The 23,602-nt window shown below is 46.1% G+C and overlaps 1 protein-coding gene across 1 annotated transcript in view; it reads left to right on the top strand.

The window, feature by feature from the left end:
• The window catches only part of ACAN (aggrecan), a 67,468-nt gene extending 46,878 nt beyond the window's left edge, over positions 1-20,590 (top strand). Inside the window, exons 12-17 of the mRNA XM_015427942.1 lie at positions 6,967-7,080; positions 10,895-11,053; positions 12,213-12,295; positions 13,456-13,600; positions 17,414-17,596; positions 20,502-20,590. Of these exons, the coding sequence (XP_015283428.1) occupies positions 6,967-7,080; positions 10,895-11,053; positions 12,213-12,295; positions 13,456-13,600; positions 17,414-17,596; positions 20,502-20,590 (773 nt within the window). The remainder of the gene's footprint in view (positions 1-6,966; positions 7,081-10,894; positions 11,054-12,212; positions 12,296-13,455; positions 13,601-17,413; positions 17,597-20,501) is intronic.
• Positions 20,591-23,602: the final 3,012 nt, after the last annotated feature.

Below are 23,602 nucleotides of genomic sequence, written 5' to 3'. Positions count from 1 at the left end.
GGGAGAGGCCTCAGCTGAACAGAATGCCATAAAGCCCACCTTCCAAAGCAATTATTTTCTCCGGGGGGGGGGAGATCTGTTGTCTGGAGTTCAGTTGTGACACCTGGTGATCTTCAGACTCCCCCTGGAGGTTGGGTGCTTCAGAGCAGGGTCTGCTAAATCCAGGTTCTTGCTGTAGAAGCTGAGTGGGTGATTTTGGACCAGTCACAGACTTTCAGCCTAACTACTTCCCAGGACATTGGAAGTGGAGCGCCGACATCAGAGGCCGCCGGGAGAAGCCAGACTCCAACAACAAGCCCTGCTGCCGGGTGCTGGTAGGGAGTCACACACACCCCCCCGTATAATTGTGGCCTTAGTTAGAAACCAATGATTGTGTGTAAGCCGCTCAGAGACCCTTCGGGGTTTGAGCGGGATATAAATTGAATGATAAATAAATAAGTCAAAAGGGGAGGGGAGAATGATGTAAGCTGCTTTGATCACCATTGCAGAGAAAGACTACTTTTCCTCCTGGGAAACCATTGTTGCCAATCTCCAGGTGAGGGCTGAAAATCACTCAGAATTACAACTGCTCGCCAGATGGCAGAGATCAGTTCCCCTGGAGAAAATGGTGGACTCTGTGGCAGTCAGGGCTTCAGAGCACAGAGCACAGAAGAGGCTGCAGGTGTGTGGGGGGGAATGGAAAGCTGAAGAGAGAAGGGGAAATAAAGGTAGGTTGATGATTGGCTGGGAAGGAGACAGGGTTGCCAACTCCAGGTGGGAAATTCCTGGATATTTGATGGAACCTGGAGAGGGTGAAGTTTGAGGAGGGGTGGGACATCAGACAAGTACAATGCCATAGGCTCCACCCTCCCAACCAGCCATTCCCTTCTGGTGAACCACTGTTGCCAATCTCAGGAGAGGAGTGGAAATCACTCAGAATTACAACTGATCTACAGGAGGGAGGGGGAGGAGATGCAAAGCTGAAATCAGAGGGGCAGATAATGGCAGGTTGATGCTTGGCTGCGAAGGAGATAGGTTGGAAAATTAATGGAGATTTGAGGGGTGGAGCCTGGAGAGGGTGAGGTTTAAGAAGGGGTGGGACCTCAGACAGGTACAATGCCATAGACTCCACCTCCAAACCAGCCATTTCTTCCTGGATAACAATTGTTGCCTATCTCCATGTGAGGGCTGGAGATCATTAAAGTTACAACTGCTCTTCAGGTAGCAGAGATCAGTTCCTCTGGAGAAAATGGTGGACTCTGTGTCATTATACCCTGCTGAGGTCGTCACAGCACATTGACGCTGAGTGCCCAAGGCCTTGACACTCTCCCAGAGCCTCTTTTTAGATCTCATTGTATTTATTTCCACAACAGGCCTTATTCCTAGTAGTCTATAATGTTCATTCAGTCCCCCCAACCAAAATGTAAACTCTGCGGGGTGATTGCCTGGGAAAGACCCATTCAGTATATACAGATTGATTCTATTTGTTACCTGACTTAGCATAACGCCTGCATAATTGGCTGTTTAAGGGTAGAACATAATTGGCTATTTGAGGGTAGAACAATACTTTGGGCCCTTAAAGAACAATGGTTGCTCTTATCATGTAGACTGAGATCATCAGCTCCTATCCTCGTGTTGAAGTCACCACCCACGATAACATAAGCCGTAGGATAGGCTGCCCTCTGGTCTTGTAGGTATGATTCCAGCCCAGGTAAAGTTACCAATATTTGTTCATTGACCCCATCATATGGCAGATAAATGTTTACAATTAAACAAAGAAAGTCCCGGGCCCAGTCCTAAGTCAATTAGATGATGTTTTTTTTCAGCAAAACCATTTTTCTGTCTACCTCACCTGCTTTGACTTTGCAATCTCAAGAACTACTAAGTTTTTTCCTAAAATAACTAAACTTTTACCTAGAATTAAGAATCATTGCTAGACTACTTCATTGCTAATGTTTTTCAGGCTCCTAGAGTCTGAAAAGCACACCCTTAAGTACTTACTGGTGCATTTATTTATTTAGCTTTGATTCTTGTCTACTGTGCTGAGCTCTGCTGTGCTTGGCAGGAAGTGATCTTTTGAAACAAAAGGCTCCTCCTGGCCAGAGGGCAAGCCAAAGGGCAAGAGCTAAAGGGCTCTTGGCCTGTGGCTCTTAGCCTGAGGATCTGCCTGAGGGCCCCGAAACTCTGCTCAGAGTACTCTTGGAATATACTTGGATGGCAATGATGTCGACTGAAGGCCCCTTTCCAGTCACCTGCATGGAGTGTGCCATGTTTGTTTTACTCCCAGAAGAGAAGACAGACTTTTGGAGGAGAACATTCAGAGCCTATAGGAGAGGATCACCACCCTTCAGGAAATCAAGGAAGGGGAGGATTTCATTGACAAGAGCCTGGGAACTCTGCAAGAACATGAAGAAGAAAGTCAAGGAGAAGAAGGAAGAGTAGATCTCTCTTCTGAGCCTCCTCTCAGTTCTACAGTACAAACCCGAAGACATTGACTAAGAGGACACTCTGGTCCACTGGAGCTCAAGAATCATTTTGAGGTGCTTGACAGGGTGGAAGGAGAGCCACAAAGACGGGGGAAAGGGAGTGGATGGTGCCCTCTTCAGAAGTAGAAGGAAACGGAAAGTGGTGGTTGTCAGGGACTCTCTGCTCAGGGATATGGAATGGAATGTGTCCAAGCCAGATCCCCTACTCTGAGATATGTGTTGCTTACCTGGGGCCAGAATTCAGGATATTACAGACTGACTGCCAAAACTGATACGACCTACTGATCAGTAACCGTTTGTGCTGTTTCATGTGGGGACGAATGAGGGGACGAATACCATCATGAAAATTAAAGAGGACTATGAAGCTCTTGGAAGGCAGTTGAAGGCATTGGGGGCACAGGTGGTATTCTCTTCTATCCTTCCAGTCAAAGGAAGAGGAGTGTGAAGAGAACAGACCATACTCAAGGTGAATTGTTGGCTGAGATGGTGGTGCCGGCAGGAGTGCTTTGGGTTCTAGAACCACGGGATAAGTTTTCTTAGAGAAGGCCTTCTAGCACATGATGGACTTCACCTCTCAAGGTCAGGGAAGAAAACGTTCAGAAAGAACCTGGAGAGCTTAATCAGGAGAGCTTTAAACTGAAGCCACAAGGGGAAGGGGATGATCAACATGGGGATGTCAATGAAGAAGTGAAAACAGTGGGGGCCCACCGGGGTAGGACAGTTCAAACAAAAGTACAAGGCTACAAGTGCCTATATACCAATGCCCATAGTATGGGTAATAAGAAGGAAGAGCTGGAGATTCTTTTGCAAACAGAAGGCTATGATATAGTAGGAATCACTGAGACTTGGTGGGGTGATTCTCATGACTGGGATGTCGAAGTGGATGGGTATGAGTTGTTCAAGAAAAACCAAAATGGTAGAAGAGGAGGCAGAGTGGCGCTGTATGTGAAGAGAGGGCTAGATTGTCAGGAAGTTCTGGAGAATGGGGTTGACAGCCCTGTGGAAAGTATATGGGTGGAAATAGGGGGAGGTAGGACAAAGGGTATTGTTGTTGGAGTCTGCTACAGACCACCTGACCAGGAACAGGAAATGGATGCTGCCCTCCTTGAAAAGATTGGTAGAGTATCCAGACATTCAGAACCTTATAATTATGGGAGACTTCAACTTCCCCGATGTGTGCTGGGAGACAGGCTCAATAAAGCAACAAGAATCACGCAATTTCCTGACCTGTCTGGCCGACAACTTCCTTTTTCAAATGGTGGAGGAAGCTACAAGGGGCTCGGCCATACTAGACTTAATATTAACCAACAGGGAAGAATTGGTAGATGGGGTGAAGCTGGTGGGGACCTTAGGGGGAAGTGACCATGTCCTCCTTGAATTCCAGTTGCTGGGGGGGGGGTCAAGGAAGTTAATAGCCAGACTCATAAGTTAGATTTTCATAGGGCCAACTTCAACGAACTCAGAGGCTTGATGGGAGTCATTCTATGGGGGAGTGTGCTGGAAGGGAAAGGAGCGAGTGAAGGGTGGGCTCTTCTCAAACATGAGCTTTTGCGAGCTCAAGCCCTCACTATTCCAGCAAGACAGAAACATGGTAAGGGCTCCAAGAAACTGATGTCGATGAACCGAGAGCTTCAGAATAAGTTAAGGGACAAAAAGTAAATGAAGGGAAATGGAGAGAAGGTCAGACCTCTAAAGAGGGGTATATGAGAGTTACTAGGTACTGCAGATCAGCCATCAGGGAAACCAAAGCTCAGTATGAGTTGGGTCTGGCCAGGGGGGCTCGCTACAATAAGAAAAACTTCTACAGGTATGTGAGAAGCAAATGCAAGGTAAAAGAGGCAATTGGACTGCTTTTGGGAGTAGAAAGAGAAACTCTGGTGGAGGACAGAGAAAAAGCAGACAGGCTTAATGACTTTTTTGCCTCTGCTTTCTCTCTGAAGAACTCGAGCCCATCTAGAGATGGTATAGGACATAACAGGATACATGAGGGTCCAGTTGACATTGACAGGGAAGTTGTGGAGAGGCACCTGGCTGCACTGGACGAATACAAATCCCCTGGGCCAGATGGTGTGCACCCAAGAGTGCTCAAAGAACTGCTTAATGAACATGCAGAGCCTTTGTCCATCATCTTCAAGGCCTCCTGAAGGACTGGGAATGTGCCACAAGACTGGAGAAGAGCGAATGTTATCCCAATATTTAAGAAAAGGAAGAAGGATGACCCGGGAAACTACAGGCCGGTCAGTCTGGCTTCTGTTGCTGGGAAGATATTAGAGCAGATTTTAAAGGGATCGATCTGTAAGCATCTGAAGGACCACTTCGTGATCTGGGGAAGTCAGCATGGTTTTGTCCCCAACAGATCTTGTCAGACCAACCTGGTTTCCTTCTTTGATCATGTGACGACATTACTGGATCATGGGAATTCTGTTGATATGATTTACCTGGATTTCAGTAAAGCTTTTGATAAGGTTCCCCATGACATTCTAATGGGCAAACTGGAAGACCATGGGCTGGACTATAGGACAGTTTGGTGGATAAGGAGCTGATTAAAGGACCTCACCTAAAAGGTGGTGGTCAATGGCATTTCATCAGATTGGAGGGAGGTGTCCAGTGGGGTGCCGCAGGGCTTGGTTTTGGGCCCCGTACTTTTCAATATTTTAATCAATGATCTGGATGAAGGGGTAGAAGGGCTACTCATTAAATTTGCTGATGATACCAAGTTGGGAGGAGTAGCAAACACCCAAGAAGATAAAGTTAAAATTCAACGAGACCTGAATACTCTGGAGAAGTGGGCAGTTGCAAACAGGATGCAGTTCAACAAAGATAAATGCACAGTATGACATCTGGGCCACAAAAATATCAAGCACAAATAGTGGATGGGGGATACGTTTCTGGGGAGTAGTGTATGCAAAAGAGATCTTGGGGTAAGGGTGGACTGTAAAGTAAATATGAGCAGTTAGTGTGATGCAGTGGCAAAAAAGGCAAATTCAGTCTTGGGTTGTATTAAAAGAACCATAGCATCTAAATCGCAGGAGGTCATAGCCCCCCTGTATACTGCCTTGGTCAGGCCACACCTTGAGTACTGTGTGCAGTTCTGGAGGCCTCACTTCAAAAAGGATGTGGACAAAATCAAGAGGGTGCAGAAGAGAGCGACGAGGATGATCAGGGGTCTGGAGACTGAGCCCTATGAGGAAAGGCTAAGGGCCTTGGGAATGTTTAGTTTGGAGACGAGGAGATTGAGGGGGGACATGATTGCTCTCTTTAAATATTTGGAGGAGGGCAAGGAGATGTTCTAGTTGGCAGCAGAGGATAGGACCTGAAGCAGCGGGTTTAAATTACACACAAAAATGTATCGGCTGGATACAAAGGAAAAACCTTTTCACGGTCAGAGTGGTTCAAATGTGGAATTAGCTGACTAGAGAGGCAGTGAGCTCCCCTTCACTGACAGCTTTCAAGAAGAGGCTGGACGATTATTTGTCAGAGATGCTTTAGGCTGGTCCTGCATTGGGCAGGGGGTTGGACTAGATTGTCTGTATGCCCCCTTCCAACTCTATGACTCTATGATTCTTTCCACAGTCATTATCATCTTCTTGCTCTTTGAGAGGCTACCATTTGGTTTGTTGAACTGGGGGGGGGGGAATCTGTACAGTCTTTTGCCAGCAAAGCCAGGGCCAGATCCAGGCTGAGCTCTCTCTCCCCCACCCCATGAAATATACTGTGCTGGCATAACTGGGCCTAGGTCCAACAGTAATGCAAATAGGTCACTCGAAAACATGGTTCAGCTGTGCAATGCCCCTAATGTGTAACTAGTTTTACAATGGGGGCACTTTGAGGAGGTGGTGAACTTACCTGACTACCAAAGGAGACCATCAACAGAAATCATATTGCAACAGCCATTCTTCTTCAACAAGATTCATTTGCCTCTGTCAGATGGTGGTCAAGGAGGTATATTAGGGTCCTCCAGTTGCTAAGCGACTTTGGCACTAGGGTTTAAGATCTCTACCTGGATATCAGTTTAGGGGCCCTGACCTGAATTGACCAAGATACTATTGTTTCTTTTTCATTGTTAATATCTGTCACTTTCTCTTTTCTTTGTCTTTATCACCCTGTCTATGTTCTGGGCATGCAATGAACATCAGAAGGCTCTTGAACGATTAAACTGACTTTGTGGGCTTCCTCTAAAAAAATGCAGGGAGTGACACTCTCTCTGTCTCTTTGCAAGACACTTGCGTAGTTCAGGCATATATATCCCTGGCATTTTGGCACCCAGGCAGTTGCTTATTGGCCTGTCTGCAGATTGATTTCTTCCCACTCTCCATTCCTATTTTTCTTCAGCAGCAGAAGCAGCAGTTCTAAAATGAAAGTTGGCATTCCTTTCCAAGTCGCTCCCACTGCATCCCCAAGCCACTGACATTCATCCCATCCTCACAGCCAAGCAAGGAAACAAGTTCTCCTGCTGATGGAGTTACTGCCCACCCTAATGGCAGCCCTTGATTTCTTGCAGACATTGATGAGTGCCACTCCAGCCCCTGTCTGAATGGAGCTACCTGCGTCGATGGCATCCACACTTTCAAATGCTTATGCCTTCCCAGCTACGGAGGGGACCTCTGTGACATCGGTACGGCCTAACGACCGGGCTTCAGCTAATTTTACTAACAGCTGCACTACTTGCCCCTTCCTGGGGAGTGGGAAAGCAACCTAACTGCCCCAAATGCTCCCATCTAGCCCACTCTCCTGGTAAAATATGTTGTACCAGAGAAAATGATGGTCCCTCTGATTACTAACCTGCATTTATCTTTTATATGGCAACCAACTAGTTTTTTTATCTTGGCACATTTTGTTCTAAGTGCATCTGAGATTTAAAAGAAACTCCCATAAATAATGAGAAAAAAGTATATTGATGCTACTGGTGGGGGTACCAACACATTAGCTGAAGGCCAGTGTATCTAAGCTTAGTTGTGGTATTGTCTACCAAAGTACATCTGCTTTTTAGAATAAGCTCAAGAAACTTCCACTGAAGATGTATCTTGAAACAAATGTCAGGATAGAGAAAGAGCCCTGTACCAAAGATCCATCTAGTCTACCATTCTGTTTACAGCACCAGCCTACCACCTGCCTTTGGGAACCATTCAAGCAGGCCATGAATGCTATATCTCTCCACCACACACACACTGCCATGCCCCCCCTCACCAAAAACTGGTATTAAGAGAAAACCGCCTCTGAACATGAGGTTCTGTGTCACTATCATAGCTAATAGCTGTAGCTCGACCCTTTCCCTCCCTGCAGTTTTCTAATCTTCTTTGAAAGCCATCTAAACCAGAGGCTGACCAGTGGTTAACCATCATCAACTTGTATTTTAGCTGTGAATTCCAATAGTTCACTGTATGAAGATGTGCTTTCTTTTGTTCATCTTTGATATATGACCAGCCCATTTCACTGAGCAACTCTCAAGTTATAGCACTAAGAGGAAGAAACCCTTCTCTCTATCCAGTTTTTCCACATCATCCATAATTTTATAAGCCTTTCATGTTCTTTCTTGTGTTTTATAAGTCTCTTGTGGTCTCGTGTTCATGTTAAGTTGTCTTTTTCTCCTAACGAAAAAGCCCCAAATGTCCCAGACTTTTCCCTGTAGGCAAGGCACTCCAACCCCTTAATCACTGAGGTTCTCCAATATGTGATAAAAATATCTTTAAGCTTCCTGCAAAGCAAGAGACTATTCATTGACAAACAGATGCATTAAAAATACAGTAGATGCAAAACAGTAAAATATTAATAGAAATTAAATATAAACCTCTCTCTCTCTCTCTTTGTGTTTATTAGTATCTTTACAACATACATGCAGTACACAATAAGAATACAGCATACACTACATACACATCAATTCACATTGACATGTAAAGTAAAACTCAAGGATCCTTTTTAATTTTCACATGCATGGAATAATGCCCCACTAACTCATGTCAAATAATTTAAAGGCCTGACAGCTTGTCTCAGGGATTTTTTGTCTGCCAGCTATTTTCCTCAAAACGTTCCCTCAGTGTTACCATAGTACCTTCTGGACACAAACAATGCCCTCGCCCCTCGATTTCATCACCATTGTCATCCTCATTTTTCTTATGTAAATATTTGTAATATTTAAGATATCATTCATTACCTTTATGTCCTAACTTTCCTCCGAGGAGCTCAGGGTGGTATACATGGATGGGGTGAGCCCATTATTTTCTTCACAACAGTCCTGTGAGGTAGGTTATACTGAGAAAAAATGACTAGCCCAAGGTCATCCACTGAGCTTTGTGGCTTGAAATGGGATATAACCCCAGGTCTTGACAGCCTAAGTGTCAGGTCCCCACAGCACTCAACGTAGACACACTTGCAAGAAGGTTTTACTTTATTGAAGCCATGAAGCACTAGAACAGAGCCACTGTTCAGAATAACAATTACACAGAGAGCTGGAAAGGTTAAAGCAAGTTCATAATCATTACAGCCAATAAACATGGTTCCCACGTGCGCCCAAAGGGTTTCTAGTGCGCCCAAACCTTGGGAAAGCAACTGCTACTTTATTATAAATAATAATGTGATTCACACAGTCTCTAATAATTACAGACAAAGCAAAGCTCACTTAGTCTTCCTCCTGTGGCCTTGGCTAGATAACGTTACATCAAAGCATGGCTGGCGTATACTGAAAGGAATGCAAAGCAACAGGGCAAATGTGCGCATGACAACCTGAGCGCATGTATGGAGGGGGGGAACAGCGTATCGAGAATTATACAGACAAGAATAAACATTTGGCAGCTTGCTGACACTAAGTTTAAAGTAATAAAAGTATTGCCTGTGAACCCCATTCTCTCCATTATTACACAATACTGACCTTGGCCTGCTCTATGATTTCTTTATTTACTCTGCATCTACTCTGTATTGGGCTTCCGCTGTCCTGCATAAGCAGCCTGCACAGGTGTCAGGTTCCCGGTTCAATCAGTTCTCAACAACAGCCAGTTGCAGAAAGCTAACTTTATTGAGACAGTTGGTAGATACCATCCTAGACACATCTATTGTTTGGACTGAAGCTAAACGCGGGAAGGTTACAGATATAGGGGATCCAAGTAAAAGCACTAAAGATCAGGACCCAATCACCGCCCAGTATTTTGCCTGCCAGAAGTAACTGTCAGCTTCCCCCACCCCCTTCTCCTAAAGGCACCGTAGCCTTACATATCAAGGAAGTAAGATCAGACATTTGAGAAGCCAGGCCATTTGGTGTTGCGAAGGTGACAAGCCCCAGAGACTTCAAGGGGAGGGAGGGAGCCTCCTCTCTCAATGACAGGTGCGCTGTAAATTGAAAGATGCATGGAGAGCCTGGCAATAGGGCTCTTCCAACTCCATCACCCAAATGCAAACACACACACTGGAGGGTTTTGTAACCAAAGAAAGAAAAGGAAGATGAGAGAAAGGAGCAATGACAGAGAACACAAAGGAGGGGAAAATAACAGAACAGGAAGGAAAGAAAAGGGAAGCTAAATTATGGGGGGGGGGGAGAAAGGTTAGATTGCAAAGAAAGGAAGGGATGAAGGAACATGTTAGAGAACAGGAATGAGATGGGAAGCTAAATTGCAAAGGAATGAAGGAGACTGAAGTGACAGAGAAAGAGGGACACTATTTGTCTCGGGTGTCTATTTTTAATCCCACTTCCCAGCTACAAAAGAATTCATCTCCTTAGTGGACAAACTAAGTCCAGCTTCTATTACCCCAAACTGTTTTGTGTGAGCTGACGGAGCACAGTGTCTTTTGGGAAAGCACGACATGCTTAATGCAGTGGCTCACTTCCACTTCACTGAGGTTGCCAACCTCCAGAATGACAACTCATCCCCAGACTACAGAGATCCGTCCACCTGGCGAAAATGGGTGCTCTGGAGGGTGGACTCTGTGGCACTGTGCCCCGCTGAGGTCCCTGCCCTCCCCAGGCGCCATCTCCAGGAGTATCCCAACCTGGAGATGGCAACCCTACCCCTGCATCCCCTGTCGGTGGCCGGGGGGACTTGGCAACCATACCTCAGACACAGCAATGTCCATTAACTGACTAGGGAGCTACTGTGGACCAGAGGAGGGTGAAACGGAACTTAGTGTCGTACCCACAATGTTTAAAAAAGCTGTTGTTAAAATCTGATCCAAACACAAAATAAGGATTATACCTGGCGGCACATAGGGAGTGTTGAAGCATATGATAACCGCTCGTGGGGTAGGGCGGGGTAGAAATACCTAATAAATAAATAAATTTTAAAAAATAAAACCTGCCAGGTCACAGACGCTCCAACTACCATTTTCTGCATATCATATATCTGTTAAACACCAAAAAGGAGGCCAGGCCAAATGGCACCCCTGATCTGTACCCTGCTCTTTGCTTCTGTGTTTGTACATGTTCTTTTTTTTAACATTTCCAGATCTGGCAGAATGTGAAGTGGGCTGGACCAAATTCCAAGGCAATTGCTACAAATATTTTGAAGAGAGACACACTTGGGTGGATGCTGAAAACTTGTGCCGTGAATACCAGTCCCACCTGAGTAGCATCATCACTCCAGAGGAACAGGAGTTTGTGAACAGTAAGTGTGATGGCTAGACTTGGTATTACACTTGGATTCTCAAACCAATATACTCAAGTTCACCTCAGATTTTGGGGGGCATGCATTCACTAGCAATCTAGTACCACTTGAAAGAGTTTAAGCCCGTAGTCTGAACACAGATCCTTTGCAGTGAAAAAAAAATTAGCTCAGAATGCTGCAAATGTGAGTGGAGGGCCCACAGGTCAGTGATGGAGCATCTGATCCGCACACAGAAGGTCACGGATTCAATTTGTCGCATGTCCATTTAAATAATATCACAAGCCTGGTGCTTAGAAAGACCCCTCTCTGCCTGCAAAGTTTCAGCCAATCAGAATAGGCAATAGAGAGCTGGATGGACCAATGGTCATATTCAATATGCAGCTGTTGCTTACACATTCATGGAGGATAGGACCATCAGTGGACATTAGCCATGATGCCCTAAATTGAACCTTCATGTTGAGAGGCAGTGCTGGAAGCCACCAGCAGTGGGAAGCTTTGGCCTCTTATGTCTTGCTTGCACTGGCACCTCTGGTTTGTACCCTGCTCTTTGCTTCTGTGTTTGTACATGCTCTTTTTAAAAATATTTCCAGACCTGGCAGAATGTGCTTGCAAGACACAAGACAAGGGGCTGTTTTTCCTTTCCAGCAGGGCTAAAAGCAGTTTTGGGGAAGGGCAGGAAGAGAGGAAAGCGCTGCCGTCTTCCCCCATTTAAATTGCAGACCTAGTAGTTGAGTTGGTAATGTGTGGGTTCCAAGACAAGGGTGAGGGGATTCTGAATGGGCAACATCTGAGAAGGAAAGGATTAAAATGTCTTTGCCCTTTAAACCTCCCCCCCTCCCATCTCCAAGCAATCTGAAGCCCTTCATGAGTGCTTTACATGATAAACAGCAGCTCATGGGGTTGGGGGGGAACAGTTGTAGGACTACACATATGTGGTTCTGGCTTTAAATTGTTGTGTCTTGTGCCTCATGCTTGAAAATGTTCTTAGTCTCTCTCATTTCTGAAGAGGGCCTCTGTGTTGGAGTAATTTCTAGGGGGGAATAAATCTTATTAAAATAACCTGGGGGGGGGAATCACTTCTCATAAAGAAAATATTTCCTCTTACAAACAGACTGCCTTTGAGTTTAATCTTTCAACTCTATTTCTCTTTGCTTTCCAGACAATTCCCAGGACTACCAATGGATTGGCCTCAGTGACAGGGCCGTTGAGCATGACTTCCGGTGGTCTGATGGACACTCCCTGGTAAGTTATGTTCTGTGATGTCAGGCTACCACCAAGGAGACAATGTTGAGAGTCATAGCCAAGCCACACAATGAACAGAATCACACAATGAACTCCTTACTCATATTGTACCAGTTTAGGGCTAAAATACACATGATACAGGAGATGAATGATCAGAATTTCTTCTTTTTTGTAGAAAAAAAAAGGTAATGTCAATCACATGGGGGCTCAGATCAGGGTGTGGCATGGGGTGGGTGGGGTTTCTAAATATTACCCTGTCACAATTTAAGCCACCCTCTGTCAGAACCACAGCTGTCAATCAAAACACACGTTTGTAGCAAAGTATTGTTTTAATGAAGCCATGAAGTGTCTAGAACAAAATCACTGTTTGGAATAACCAGAACGGTTAGGGCACAGTATAATAAAGCAATTCATAAAAGCTGTAACCAATAGACATAGTTCCCGCTCACACGGGTGAGTTTGCAACTCGCGCCTAAAGCTTGGGAATCAACGGTTCAAGAGAGATAAACAGTTATATTCTTCTCACACGTTAATTCATTATAAAAAAGCTAAGCCGACTCTCCACCTGTGACCTTGCAGATTACGATAACTGGAAACAACAGTAGCGTACGGGGAAAGGAATGCATGAGGCTGCAGTAGGCATACGCGTGACTAACGGGAGAGCGGGGGGGAGGGAAACACACACAGGACTCCTTGGCATCTAGACCCAAGGGAAGACTTTATGCACATACAGAACTCATTGGCAGCTTGCTGACACCCTCTTCTGTACAGGGATGTTCTTTGCTCCATGGGACGAAATGTGCCCGTAACATTCGTGTAGCTGTATGTTTTTCCCTGAAGGGCAAACTCAGCTTGTGAGGGTGTGACCTGCATCAGGAAAATGGGGAAAAAGCTCAGATTTGCTCCCCTCCCCATGGTTATTATCTTTTTTAAAAGAAGAGAGAGACCATGATTATAGACCTACCACATCACGTCTAGTTTGGTTCTGTGGCAGAAGTGGTCTAGCCTAGTTTTCTCCATGCATTCTGAAATCTCCTTCTCCCCTTGATTTTAAGGAGGAAAAAGGAATGTATGTTAAAGCACTGTAAGAGTTTATGGGCAGGCATCTCTCACTCTCTCACTCTCACCATAATTTTCATTTTCTGCTTTCCCCACACCAGCAATATGAGAACTGGCGACCCAACCAGCCCGATAATTTCTTTGCCACAGGAGAAGATTGTGTGGTAATGATTTGGCATGAGAAAGGAGAGTGGAATGATGTGCCCTGCAACTATCACCTCCCATTCACCTGCAAGAAAGGAACAGGTAAGAGCTAAGTCCATTTTACTTGTAGGGATCTTGGTTTAACTTGATCGGTTATATGTTTATTCAACTTTTCAGCCAAAATTCACTCCCAAAATTTGCTCCCTGGTATAGAAAACCAATAAGTTTCAAATTTTCTTTGGGGAAGGGATTCTCAATTGGAGCTCGATCACAGCAGGATAGGAAAGTGCCTGGCTATTTCTGTTGATGGCAATGTGCGGTTATAAGTATTTGCATCAGTCCTTTTATAACTATGTAAGGAGCTGCGGTGGCTCAAGTGGTTAAGACCCTGAACTGCAGGCTGTGGAAGGTTGGTAGTTTAGCAGTTTGAGACCCCCGAGTGTGCCGCGTGATGGAGTGAGCTCCCGTCTCTAGTTCCAGCTCCTGCCAACCTAGCAGTTCGAAAGCAAGAAATTGCAAGTAGATAAATCGGTGCCACTTCGGTGGGAAGGTAACAGCGTTCCGTGAGCCTTGGTGTTTAGTCATGCCGGCCACATGACCACGGAAACATCTTCGGACAGCGCTGGCTCTTCGGCTTTGAAACGGAGATGAGCACCGCAACCCTAGAGTCGGACTCGACTGGCTTTCAAGCAAGGGAACCTTTACCTTTTTAAAGGAGCACACAGGAGTGACTTGAGAAATATGTTAATGTGCCACAGGAAATGTCATAATTAAAGGCTCCAGTGAGAGTTTGAAGGCTGGTTAGCAGTGATTCAATGAGCCATTCACACTAATGCACAGTGCTTTCCCTTGCTTTCATCGTGCATGACCATCAGGTTTTCTTTGTCATTCTGAATTTACTTTCCTCCATTCAGCGCTCAGTTTGCTTTCTGATTGCTCTTTCCCCGGGTTTTCTGAGAATGCTTTCGTGATCATTTTTCCTTTGTTTCACTTCCAAGTTGAAGGTAATTCAAAAGCATACAGATTCCCTCAGATTTCCCCCTGCCCTTTTCCCACCCCTTGAATGTCACTCCCCTGCCCACATCAAGGTCATTCCACCCACTCTGCACCTTCTACCATCCCCCCCCCCTTCATCAGAAGCTTGTGGCATCAGAACCGGTGTTTGGACCGGGCATCACTGTATGTCACCTTGCAAGGCACAGTCTCCAGAGCGTGAGGATGGGTCCTTTGGGGTGGTTCAAAGATTATTTTGGGGGGCAGCCTGGCCCCAGTGTCTGCTTGTGTGATTGTCCTAGGGGCACCGCACTTTGGAGCAGCTGGCACCAGAACTGTGCTTTGGACCAGGATACAGCATATGTCCCCTCGAAGGGGAGAGTCCTGTGAATGTGGGGGTATATGATATGTGGTGGTCCAGACCTTATTTTGGGGTTCAGGGGTTCAGAGCTTTCCAACTCACTCTCCTTAGTGTTTCTGAATGACTACACGAATAAGTAACGAATAAGGAAGTGCGAATAAGGAACCAACTTCAGCCTCCTGAGGAAGGAACACCTCGTGCCATGTCCTCAGTCTGAGCCTCCATCCTTCCCTGCCTGCTTTTAACTTGAAAAAGTGGGGGAGGGGGTGTACCCATCACAGTCCTCCCACCATTTTCTCAAGGTTCAGCCTAAATATCCTGGCTTGCCCTCCAGTTCCAGCATCACCATGGCTAAGTTTCAAAGACAACACAGTCTGCAGTTGACTCTCAAAATGGGGCAGAAGAAGAAGACCGGTTTATACTTAATTATTTATAGCTCCCATCCTGGCTCCCACACATAACAAAGGAAATGAGTCCCACTATTTCTGCAGCCACTGAGCCTGGCTGATGGACTAGGCAACAGGAGGCTCTTAGCAACATTGGCAACAGCAGCACTCACGGAGAGCACACCAGACAAAAGCTGTGGTATGGAATCCCCCACCTTGTGTGAAGCCAAGAAGAAAGGCAAAGATAACTTTGCAAAGAGCTTGCTCCCTGCTCCGTTAAGTGACAAGTTCAGAGAACAGCTTTCAAATAGGAGACTTGCGTCTCCCAAGGATGCCCTCAAGAGCCTCCACTTCTAATGCTATTGTTCCCAAACTGCTGACACCTGAAGCACTCTTTTCCACTCAGTTCATATTGGAGACAGACACTTTACTACTACATCCAAAAACTTCTCTTTTTGTATATACAGAAGTAAGCATCGTCTTCTGCCCACAGTGAAGAACTACCTCTTATGTTTCTGTGTGAGTAACTTTTTGGACTATGCCTCCTGATTGGAAGGTAGCCAGACCAGAACAGAAACTCAACAGGCAGCCTCCTCTGAGGGCAAATATTTCTGTATCATAGTGACTGGTACTGCAGTCCTAAGCAAAGTTGCACCCTTCTTAAGACCATTAGTGCATCCATTTCATCTAATGCAAAGAATTATTCTCTTCCAAGTGAATTTTGAGTATGCAAAGCAATAGTTCATGCAGAGATACAACAGGCATCTCTTCCATTGTAGGTGCAGTGCTCTGGGCTCATAACTACATTCATTTGGGGTTTTTTTAAAAAATTCTTTCCTGTTCATATTCACTTGTTTAGCTAAAATCTTTGTGCCATAGAATCATGGAAGGGACCTCCAGGGCCACCTAGTCCAACCCCCTGCACAATGCAGGAAATTCACAACTACCTCCCACCACCACAAACCCTCAGTGAACTTTGCTTCATGCCCAGAAGATGGCAAAAAAAAACAAAAACCCTCTAGGATCCCTGGTCAAAGTGGCCTGGATAAAAATTGCTTCCTGACCCCAAAGTGGCAATCAGCATTTCCGTGGGCGTGTCAGAAAGGGCCACAAGAACTAAGCACCGATGCAGCCCTTCCTGCCCTCCCTCTCATGATCTGCCTATGTTCACAGAATCAGTGTTGCTGTCAGGTGGCCATCTAGCCTCTGCTTAAAAGCCTCCAACGAAGGTGAGCCCACCCCCTCCCAAGGAAGCCTGTTCCACTGAGGAGCCACTCTAACTGTCACGAAGTTCTTCCTAATGTTTAACCGAAAACTCTTCTGATTTAATTTCAACCCACTGGTTCTGGTCCGACCTTCTGGGAAACAAAAAAACAATTCTGTACCATCCTCTATATGTGTCAGACCCTTGAGTTAATCCACTCTCAGTCTATTGCCTTTAAAGAAAAGCTTTATTAAAACTGAGATTTGGATATGCACAAGAGAAAACTCTTGTTCAGACTAAAGGACAGATCAAAGGTTTAAGCATTGTATAGGCAACAGGTTAGTATCCCATGATGCACTGGTCATGCAGTGGGCATTCACTCGCTGCTCCCCCTCATTCACCACCACCCCTTTATACCTACACTACAAAGTTTATTATCTAGCAGCAGATGTTCCTCCAAGGGTGAGATGTTCGCTATGGCCAGACCCTTGGGGTTGTTCTCATGGGAAAATGTTGCAAGCAAAGCTAATCTAACTCCTTTCACACATACACACAGATATATGGCTTCATACCTGCCCCTTCCATCCTCCGGAATTTTATGACAGAGAGGGCTAGAAGTGAATGGCTTGAAAAAGAAAGTAAACTACAAAGACAACCTGAATAGGCCCTGAATTTCTTCCCCATAGGGGACACAGAGTCTGCGTAGATGACCAAAGTACCCCTAGGGTTAGCAGTCTCATACGTGGCTGGCCTGGTTGTTTGTCTCATTCTACCAAGTGGTAAAGAAGATTTTGCCACGTGTTAGCAAAAAGAACCTTAAGATCATAACTGATGAAGATTCTGAGAGAGCATTCACATTGATGTGACTAATTTCTCCAGATCTGTTCAGTTAGGAGCATCATCACTAATGTGCTGCTTTGAATGGACAGTGGACTTTGAGTGGACTTGAAGGATTTTTCTTCCTCTGCTAGTTGCCTGCAGTAATCCACCTGTGGTAGAGAATGCTAGGCACTTTGGCAAGAAGAAGGATCGCTACGAGATCAACTCTATGGTGCGGTACAAGTGCAACCAGGGCTACCTACAGCGCCATGTGCCTACAGTTCGGTGTCAACCCAATGGACAGTGGGAAGAGCCACGGATAGCCTGTATAGATCGTACGTATTGGTCTTTTATGTCTACTTTTAGTACTCTGGCCCCTCAAAATCTGCTGGATTTAGGTAGGCTTCTGAGTTGTAGATGTTACAGGGCTCAAGGCAGAGGATTGCTCACGCCTAAGTAATTGTAGCCCACTGAGCCAAATGCAGTTCACCAGTCACATGTGGCAGTCCACCAAGGTTTCCATAAGCCTCCTTGATTTACTGCTGGAATTAAATTGCAAAAAGGGGGGGGGGTTGTTGAGCAGGAAAAGATCTGTAAGGCAAGTTTGCTTCAGTCTTGGAGAAAGGGAAGTCAGCCGGTACTAGAGCGCCTTTTACTGTGCTCAGACATCCCTGCATCCCCTAGTGGCTGCAGCCAGAACTGCATTAAATAGATGGTGGCCCTGGAGATCCTACCTACATATCTGTTAGTCATTTGTAGCCCAGCAAAAGAAAGTGGACTGGAAGGAATTCTTAGTGCCCCTAAGCAGTCAGAGGAGTGCTTATTTGCAAGCCTGCATCACAATGATATAAGCACTGGGAAAAGAGGGGAAGGGAATGTGCAGGAGGGAGGCAAGGCAAGGTGAATAGGCATCTATCACATCCCCCCAAGATTTGTTGCCGTTCCAGCAGTTAGAGGAAGAGAACTCCCTGATCTAGGGACTTCACTGATGAGGCTCTAAGAAATTCTTGCCTTAATCAGTGTGTAAAAGAAATGTAATTCTTGGAGTGGACAGAATACCCATTTGCATTACAAATACCTCTCTTCTGGCTTCCTTCTCCTATTTAAAAAAGATCAGACATCACAGAAATAGAAGGAGAGAGGTTGAAAGGTGATTTATGCCTAGGATACAGAAATGCTGTTAGTTAAAGCCTTCCAGTTACAAGAATTGTCGGGTTTGAATCTCTCCCAGATGAGCCTGGACTGCAGGGTCCTGCTGGCAAGGAAGGCACAACCATTCCAACATTAACAGTGCAATCGTAAACAGAGTCACACTATTCTCAGGCCACCGCAGAAAATGGGTTTAGAAGAGTCAGTCTGCTTTGGATTGTGCTGTACATCATGGCTGGCTCAAGGGTTTATGCCTTTCAGTTGCTCAGCTTGGGGCCTTGTCTGGCTAGAGTCTAGGGATGCCAGCATACAGGTGGGACTTGGGGATCCTCTGGAATTTCAGCTCATCTCAACTACAGAGACAAGTCCCCCTGGAGAAAATGGAAGCTTTGGAGGGTGGACTCTGTGGCATTGTACCCCACCAGAGGTCCCTGTCCTTCCTTCCCAGGCTTCATCCACAAACTCCCGGGAGCTTGCCAATCTGCATCTGGCAACCAGCCCAGAGGTCCCTGTCCTTCCCAGGCTTCATCCACAAACTCCCAGGATCTTGCCAATCTGCATCTGGCAACCAGCCCCCCTCCCTCCCCTGCCGGCGGCTAAGGAGGACCTGGCAACCCTACAAGAGTCAATGAATCACCTCCAAGGGTTCTGAGAGCTGACTGTGGTGCTTCTAGTGCAGGAAGGGCACCTTGAAATGTGCTGCCTTAATAGGGCTGCCTAGATTGCCTCCTGCCTCGCAGCATGAATGTCCTTGTTTCTCTGGTTCACCATTAGGGCCTGCCCTGCACTAAGCACAGCAAAGTGACCTGCCGCTTTGGGGGGAACTGTTAAAGGGCAGCCATTTGTCATTCGTCTTATTGTGATATTTTCATCACCATGTCACACGTGCCTCTTGAATTGTCTGCCGGGTACCACAAACCCCTTGGGCAGGTTGCACCTGGGTTTATTTTGGGTCTGCAAAGAGAAAGGGTTCTTACCTAAAAATGATTCTGCCATTAGGCATATCCTTCTTCTTGGAGTGGTGAGAAGTTCAAGGGCTTGCATTTGCCTGGGTTGGTTCCCTTGGAAGGAAAAATAACTAGAGTCCTGCAGTGCCCTTGTAGCAGTTTCTTTGGTTTACAAATAAAGGTAGTGGCAGATCTGGGGAAACAGATCTGAGGGCGAGGGAGAGGGAGGGGAGATCCTGAACTCACCAGGTGCTTGAACCACTGCCCCCAACAGTGGCTGTCTCATTTCATTGCCAGGTTTCAAATCTAACACAAAGCCTGTCACCCCCTCTGCTTTCTCTTTAGCCTGCCAGCATCTAAAAATGCTGTGTTTCTTCCCACAACCACCCATCTACCTCCCTGCCTCAACTAAGGGGGTGGATTTGTCTCCAATGTCACACCATTCACAAATTCCCACTAGACCCTCAAGCGTATTACACCACCTGTTGCACCTTCCTCCCAGGAGCTCAAGGTGGTCCTACTGTCCTCCACCTGTGAAGTAGGTTAGGCCGAGAGCAGGCAACTGGCCCAAGGTGGGCTTCCTGCCAGAGTTGGGATTTGAACCCCGGGTCTCCCAGCTGGCAGGCGAATGCTGTAACCACTACGCCACACTGACTCTTGGTTCAGGGCTCTCCAATTCATTGATCAGGATGGCCAGCAAATTTGCCACCTTTGGCTGAAAGGGCCATAATGCCTGGCTTATCAGCAGTTACGAGTACCCACGGTACAGCAGAAGAATGGCCTCCAGCGCAGGACCCCAGGCAACACCCTGCTCTCTTTACCTTCAGTGTCTGTTGAAAGGGGTGGGTGGGAGGAAAGGCAGGAGAGGAGTTGCTACAAAACAGACTGAAAAGCCAGGCTGACTCATTGGGTCCCAGAGCTCCAGGGGCGAGAGAAGGCCCGATTGTGCAGTGGCTAGCCGACTGGCGCCGTGGCACGTTCAGCATGGGCAGCCAGAGGAATAACACGCTACAGCCTCCGCAGTGTTTTTCCAGGGAGGGGAGAGAGAGAGGAGCCTGGTCAAGCTAGCTCAGGACAAGCAGGGTCTCTGTAACCTTCATCCACGGCTAACAAGATGTCTTTTCTTCTCCCTCCACTCCTACAGCCTCCACCTACAAACGCAGACTACACAAGAGCAGCCCACGGTCTCGGTCAAGGACCAATCGAGGAATGGCACAAGGAACCACCCATTAGAGAAAGGAGAGCAAGAGATAAGAGAGATTTTTATGGAACAGTTATATTAACAGAACCAATTTCTTCTCGTTGCTTTTTTGTTGTTGTTGTTGTTGTTGTTATATAAGGAAAAATTATATTAAAGAAAAAATCCATCTTGTGTATATGTTAAAAAAAAAAGAGAAAAAAAGAAACCTTTTCAAAGCAGCCAAGCAAAAGTGATTATGATTCCAGCATTTTTTTTAGCTAACCACCTGGATCTTTGTGCCTTTGGGGGGGGGAATGGGGGGGGGGGGAGCACAAGAGGGTAAGTTAAATAATAAAGATTATGAGTGGTGGAAAGGTCCTGATGTTAGCCACAGGCAATGTAATTATTTAATCTGCAGGGTGGACAAGACTTTTGTTATTTTTGTAAGCAATTTTTGTTTCTTCTTTCCAGCACAGAATAGATCTTGGGGTTCAGAGTAGATCCTGGGGTTCAGAGGGGCGGCTGCCAGATGTTGCCAAACCAGAGATAAATCAAGGCATTTTGGCCAGAAGGGGAGGGAACGGAGGATTCACACCTCTTCAAGAGGTGGGGAAGGACGATAGCCATTGCTCATCTGGATAAATTAATTCCTTTAAATAAATGCAAATATAAAACAATGTGTGAAGGCTGAAATTGCCAAGAACACCAGACCAGGTGGAAAAAAATTGCGAGGGTGGCAGTTGTAAGAGGATAGGAGTGGAGCTAAATGCTGGGGGACTCAAGAGTCTCTTACTTTTAACTCTGCCCCTTTCCCTTGGCAATTTCCAGCTACTCAGGGCTGGTTCTGGCATCACTCCCCCCACCCCCCAGTTTATTTCTGTCTTTAGGTTGTATGAGGGAAATGGGAGGGGAAATGGCTGGAGGAAGAAGTCAGCACAGCAAGATTCAGGGGTCTTACACAGGCCTTGGAAATGTCCATAAGAATGACCCCCATGGGATCAGGCCCTCAAAAATACAGACCTTTTAACCAAAGTGGCCACAGAACCATCAAGCAGATGTAATCGCTTTGTAATGTGCCCGTCTGTAATGTCCTGCCAAGTGGCGAGGAGAGGTTCACTATTCCCATGAACAGACATGTACTTTATGCTAAATTACCAACACTTCAGTCCTAAGCAGAGTTATATCCTTCGAAGTCTGCTGAAATCAATGGGCTTAGACCAGGGCAACTGCACATAGGATTGCACGGCAAGTCACTTGCTGCCTTCAAACCATGGCGAGCCAGTTGCCCTTGAGAGGATCACAAGCAGGACACAACAGATGAGTTCTGCTTGTTTCTTGCGCACAGCAGCTACAGGTATGTTGCTTTCTAGCATGGAGGGGTTTTGTTGAAGTCCTTGTGGCTGGTAGCCATTGATAGCCACAAATATGTCTAATGCTTTTTTTAAAACCACCTAACCTTGTGGCTAAGCTGAAGTCCAGAAGTTATTGGCTTATTGAAAAAAAAAAGGCTATGCTATCAACTGTATCACACCCTACCTCCCAAGAGCACAGGGTTGTGCACATGATGTTATTCCTTATTATCCACCCCACAACCTTGTGGGATAAGTCGGGCTTTCTTCTGAGCCTTTGGTCCATTGGCTCGTTTTACTTAAGAGACTTGCCTCTTCAGCCATTTTCTCCCCACTTCCCTGCAAAATGTGTGTTGGGGGGGGGGGTAACCATTGAAACCTGCCTTTCCCTTCCATGGCTGTTTCTTATCCCAGCACACACGCACACGTGGAGAAGCAGCTCCCATCCTGAGACGGCACTCGCTCTCAAAGGGGACCCAGTGCAGAGCACCCTGTGTTCCCCGCATCTATTTATATATATATTTTTTGAAACATAATAATTATAACAAAAAAGAGAGGGGAAAAATAGTCATTTAAAAGTAATTTAAACAGACTTGCCAACGTCTCTGGGATGCTGGTAGGAGTCTGGCTTTTTGCACGTGTTCTGTTCCAAGTGGGACAAGGGAAACTGTCAGAGGGTGGGAGGCAGAATAAAGCCAGGATGTGCTTCTCTGATTTCTCTGTTAAAAGCAAAAAACAAAGAGAGAAACCTTCTTCTTCCTTTCCTTTTTTTTTTTGTAACTCTTGTGCATTAAATGCAAGACTGAAAACAGCCATGTCTGCTGCTGTTGTGAACCCTGTAAAATAAAACTGTATTTTATCCATGCTGGGGTACTGGTTGCACACTGTGTGTGAGGGAGAAAGTGTGTAAGTTCGTGCACTTGACAAGAATCACCATTTGTGTGCATACCTGTGGGTCTGAGGCTAGGCTTGGTGCTCCATAATGGAAGAATGGCCTACATCCATCCTGATGCTCAGGGATGTAAAGAATGTTGTGGGTGGGGGGGTCACAGGAGGAGTCAAGGAAAATGGGACACAGCCTAAAGAGGGCAGAGAGTAGATCCCTCTCCCCACCCCCAGCCTTGTACAGCTGGCGCTTGCCCATCCAACTCACTGATAATGACTAAAGAGTGATTAACACATGGAATTCACTGCCACAGGAGGTGGTGGCAGCTACAAGCATGGACAGCTTCAAGAGGGAATTGGATAAACATACGGAGCAGAGGTCCATCAGTGGCTATTAGCCACAAGGTATAGATAGGAATAGGAACTCTCAGTCTGGGGCAAGTGATGTTCTGTATTCTTGGTCCTGGGGGGGGGGGCAACAGTGGGAGGGCTTCTAGTGTCCTGACCCCACTGATGGACCTCCTGATGGCACCTGCCATTTTTGACCACTGTGTGACAGGATGTTCGACTGGATGGGCCATTGGCCTGATCCAACATTGGCTTCCCTTATGTTCTTACCTATATTTGAATTACTTATTGAACTCAACTTTCTCTCACACAGCTTTGCTCCTTGTGAAGCAGCCTTGGCCCCTGGTCCATCTAGCTCAGGATCATCTGCTGTGACTGATTTGAGGTCAAGAGGCATCTTTCCCAACACCAGAGAATTTTAAAGAAAAGATGCCAAGCCACAGCCCCTTTGTGACTTGTTAGATGCAGCCGGACCTTGACACA

This window comes from Gekko japonicus, unplaced genomic scaffold, assembly GCF_001447785.1.
Source record: "Gekko japonicus isolate JY-2015 unplaced genomic scaffold, Gekko_japonicus_V1.1 scaffold789, whole genome shotgun sequence".
NCBI classification, from domain to species: Eukaryota; Metazoa; Chordata; class Lepidosauria; order Squamata; family Gekkonidae; genus Gekko; species Gekko japonicus.
The sequence above is the reverse complement of the archived record's forward strand: the minus strand, read 5'-3'. Positions and strand labels throughout refer to the sequence as shown.